The sequence below is a fragment of the Myotis lucifugus genome, unplaced genomic scaffold, assembly GCF_000147115.1.
Source record: "Myotis lucifugus unplaced genomic scaffold, Myoluc2.0 scaffold_988, whole genome shotgun sequence".
NCBI classification, from domain to species: Eukaryota; Metazoa; Chordata; class Mammalia; order Chiroptera; family Vespertilionidae; genus Myotis; species Myotis lucifugus.
Window position 1 is genome coordinate 120,220 of NW_005872036.1, and position 3,956 is coordinate 124,175.

The window sequence follows — 3,956 nt, forward strand, 5'->3', positions numbered from 1 at the left end:
GAAAGAAGGAAGGGAGGCGAGTGGAGCGGAAGAGGAAGGCCAAAATAATCTGTGGAGTGCAATAAAACGAGGTAGCCTGTACAATACACTACATAAGTATGCTTAAGTGTATTTATGACGATATAAACATTAAAATGCATTGAAAAGTTAACAGTAGTTATTTGTAGTGGTTTTCCAGAACCTTCAGCATTTTTCTGTTTGTTACTTTTAGAAATAGAAGTTTGTATTTTTAGGCTTCTTTGCTTTAAAAAAATTTAAAAGGGAGAATATGAAGGAAATAATCTTCAGTAAGGTCTAGATTTCCAAACCAGAGATTAAAAATAGTATCTCTACTCTTTATAGTTCTAGACGAGGGCGGGGGGATATACTATTGGGCCCAGATTAGCTGAGCTTCGCCCCAGACGCCTCACCTTCTAAAGTGAAAGAAGCGACAAAACACAGGCGAATCTTTCTGTTGTTCCTTATCCTTGCGGAGACTGTCCAAGCGACACTCCCGGCACTTGGGCAGCTGTGCGACAATGTTCATGCAGGAGTCATCCTGTACGAAGGCCTCACCGCTCTGCTGCAGCTTCTTGACTTTAGCTGGGTCTGTCAAAACGGACTTCCTGGATGGTGCTAGTAAAACAAAAGATTAAGAAAACAGGACCTCAAATTTTAAAAAAATCACATCAATATGCTACTGATTTCTATTCAAAAGGCCCGTTTTCCTAAAGAAAAAACTCCTCAATAACTGGTTCAATTGTCATTTCTAAAAATAGCTTAATAGAAGACAACTATGAGGACAATTAGAAAAGTTTTGCCTTCTTTATAATACTCATCTGGTGAACCAATTTGGCCAACTAAAACCCCAAATTTAACAACCAGACTCACAGTTCCAAGCAGTGTATACTTTTATTCACCATCCTAAGTAAGAGAAATACTTCAGTAAGATTTTTCCAATTCAGATACTTAATTCACACTCACTGCAATATTAGCAATGCACAGAGATAGGTTCACCTCAACAAACACAACACTGTATAAAAGTCATTTTACACACCCCCAAAAAAGACTGGTTTACGGTGTGTTCTCTGCAAAAGCTAGCCATGTGAAACCAATAGAAAAGACCTTTTCTCAGGGCCCAAGAGAGCTGAGAAAAGGGAGGTAGATTCTTAGGCAAATAAATTTTTTATTACCAAACAAATAAATGAAAATGAAAAAACCCCAAAAACTCCTCTTAGGGAATCAGTCTAGAGATGGGTGGGAGAGAGTAGTAGTCTTGAGAGGAAATTGAAAGATCTCAAACCAAAGAAGCTTTAAATAAATAAGCATCTTTAATAATTACCCTAGAAGTGATCTAACCCTACCTCACTTTTAAAGCAGACCTAGAGCTCACTGTAAAACACTAAATGGATGCTGTCAGGCTTCGAGTCCTTAAATACTATTATTCAGTTATAGTGAAAGGGAAGATAAAGTAAGAAAGGAAAGAAAATAAAGAGATCAGTGGTTCAAGCATGGAATTTTAATTACTTAGGTACTGAAATGGAATCATCCTTTGAATTGGACCAGGTTTTCACAAACCATGGGCAAAGAGCCCAAAGGTTATCTTATCTGTTCTGTCCTGGCTTAAAAGAGGAAATATCTAGAAGTAAGCAAGTTGAGCGATCTAAATCTAGCTCTCTATTGAGGAAAGCAATAGTTGATCCTATCAGTGATTCTCAGTTCAAAGCAGAGCCAAGGGGAAAAAAAGCAAGGCGAGCTTCAGAGGACCCAGACATCTATCTGACAGAAGAACAGGCAGCTCTTCACCCCCAGTTTGCTTTAGCTCCTAAGCAGAGCAAGGGTGCAAGAAAGAGGAACAGTTTCTAAATGGGTCTTTCCATACCCACAAGCAACACAAATGAAAACAACAGAGATCCCAGAGATCCTGGTAGGCTTCTGATAACACCCAGGCCTCAGCCAGAAGTCCCAGTAGACGGGATGCACCAGGATATGACTATGTTTTTCATTCTCTTAAAATTACTTTAGCCCTGACCAGTGTGCTCAGTGGTTAGAGCAGTGGTTTGCATACCCAAGGGTCACAGGTTTGATTCCCAGTCATGGGCATGTACCTGGGTTGCTGTTCCATCCCCCCCCGCCCCCCCCCCCCGCCCCCGTGGAGAGGCAACCAACTTATGTGTCTCTCTCATGTTGATGTTTCTCTCTTTCCCCTCCCGCCCTCTCATCCATTCTCTCTAAAATAAAAATCAATGAAAAAAAATATCCTCAGATGAGGATTAACAACTAAAATCCTATATAATAAAAGCGTAGTATGCAAAGTGTCCCCTCGACTGGGAAGTCGTCCGGGAGTTCAACCAGGCAGTGGGGCCAGCGGGGGTGGGGGGTGGGGAGGGAAGGAGGCCCCCGCTGGTAGTGGCCATGGCAGGAAGGGAGTGAGTACCTGGCCAGCAGCTGGCAGCCGCTAGGGACCCTACCAGTGCATGAATTTCATGTACTGGGCCTATAGTAATAAAATAAAATCACTTTAGGTGGGGCATAGTTGCACAACATACTGAGTAAGACAAAGCTGGATTCCTAATTCACTTATGTACCTATAATTCTGCTTACCAATGCTGAATTTTTATTGTTTGTTCACATAGTATTAAAATACTTTGCCTCAAAAACTAGATAAATGTGAGAGCTGATAACTCAAAAAGAATGAAGAGTCCTAGCCAGTTGCTCAGTGGATAGAGTATCAGCCTGAGGATTGAAGGGTCCCTGGTTCAATGTTGATCAAGGACACATACTTCCATTGCAGGCTCAATCCTCAGCCCTAGTTGGGGTGCGTGCAGGAGGCAACCAATCAATGTGTCTCTCTCACATCCATGTTTCTCTGTCTCTTCCCCTCCCTTCCACTCTCTCTAAAAATCAATGGAAAAATATCCTCCGGTGAGGATTAACAACGAAACAAAAAAGGAATAAAGAAATAGAACAAGGATATGGTTATGAATATTAACTTTCTTTTGGAAATTACACAACTCCTGAGAACAGTATACTCTTATGCAATTAATTTTATGCAAATTAATAGTTATATTAACTTCCTCCTCAAGAATGAAGATGGTTTAGAAGTATCACAGGAAAAGAAAGTTCTTTTTCTAGCCCTCCAATTCTATATCAAAAAGACCCACAGTTCAATCCATCCATCTTGCCTTATAGTTTCAGAGGCCTGCAGTAAAAGCTAGAGTGTGGATATACTCATTTTTTATGTATCCAAATGAATAGTGTTTTGTAAAAGTTATCAAAACCCACACTAATTTTCCCACACAGCTGACAATTATCAAAGGCATTTTTAACTTGTAATAGCTCTGAACCTTTGACACACTGAAGCCATTTAGTTCTCTTATAAGAGAGCTTCTGATAAACCATCATTGAAATGCATCCTCAAACTTAATATAAGTAATGAAATACAGTGTGCCATTTTCTCTACAGTAACAGTATTCACTTTTAAAGTGTGGGTGCAGCAGGGCATTGTTCTTAAGCCAACAGACTCTGCAGGGTGGTTTGGCCCTATTCTTAGCATCTTGAACTAAATATCCCTTTTTTAGAGGTAGTGATGCAATTCTCTATCTTTTAAAAAAATTTCAGATCTGAACTACCTATGTGAGCATAAAGTATCAATCACCTCTTCCACTTTCACCTGAATGTCATAGAAACATGTGTTGGGCCCTAACCGGTTTGGCTCAGTGGATAGAGCTTCAGCCTGCGGACTCAAGGGTCCCAGGTTCGATTCCGGTCAAGGGCATCTACCTTGGTTTTGAGCACATCCCCAGTGGGGGGTGTGCAGGAGGCAGCTGATAGATGTTTCTCTCTCATCAATGTTTCTAACTCTCTATCCCACTCCCTTCCTCTCTGTAAAAAAAAAAAAAAAAAAAAAAAAATCAATAAAATATATATATATATATATATATATATATATATATAATTTTTTTTTTTTTTTTTTT

At 39.9% G+C, this 3,956-nt stretch overlaps 1 protein-coding gene across 1 annotated transcript in view; it reads right to left on the reverse strand.

The window, feature by feature from the left end:
- The window catches only part of LOC102425534 (lysine-specific demethylase 3A), a 33,933-nt gene extending 33,302 nt beyond the window's left edge, over positions 1-631 (reverse strand). Inside the window, exon 1 of the mRNA XM_014449012.2 lies at positions 411-631. Coding sequence (XP_014304498.1) covers positions 411-526 — 116 coding nt within the window. The 5' untranslated portion in view covers positions 527-631. The remainder of the gene's footprint in view (positions 1-410) is intronic.
- Positions 632-3,956: the final 3,325 nt, after the last annotated feature.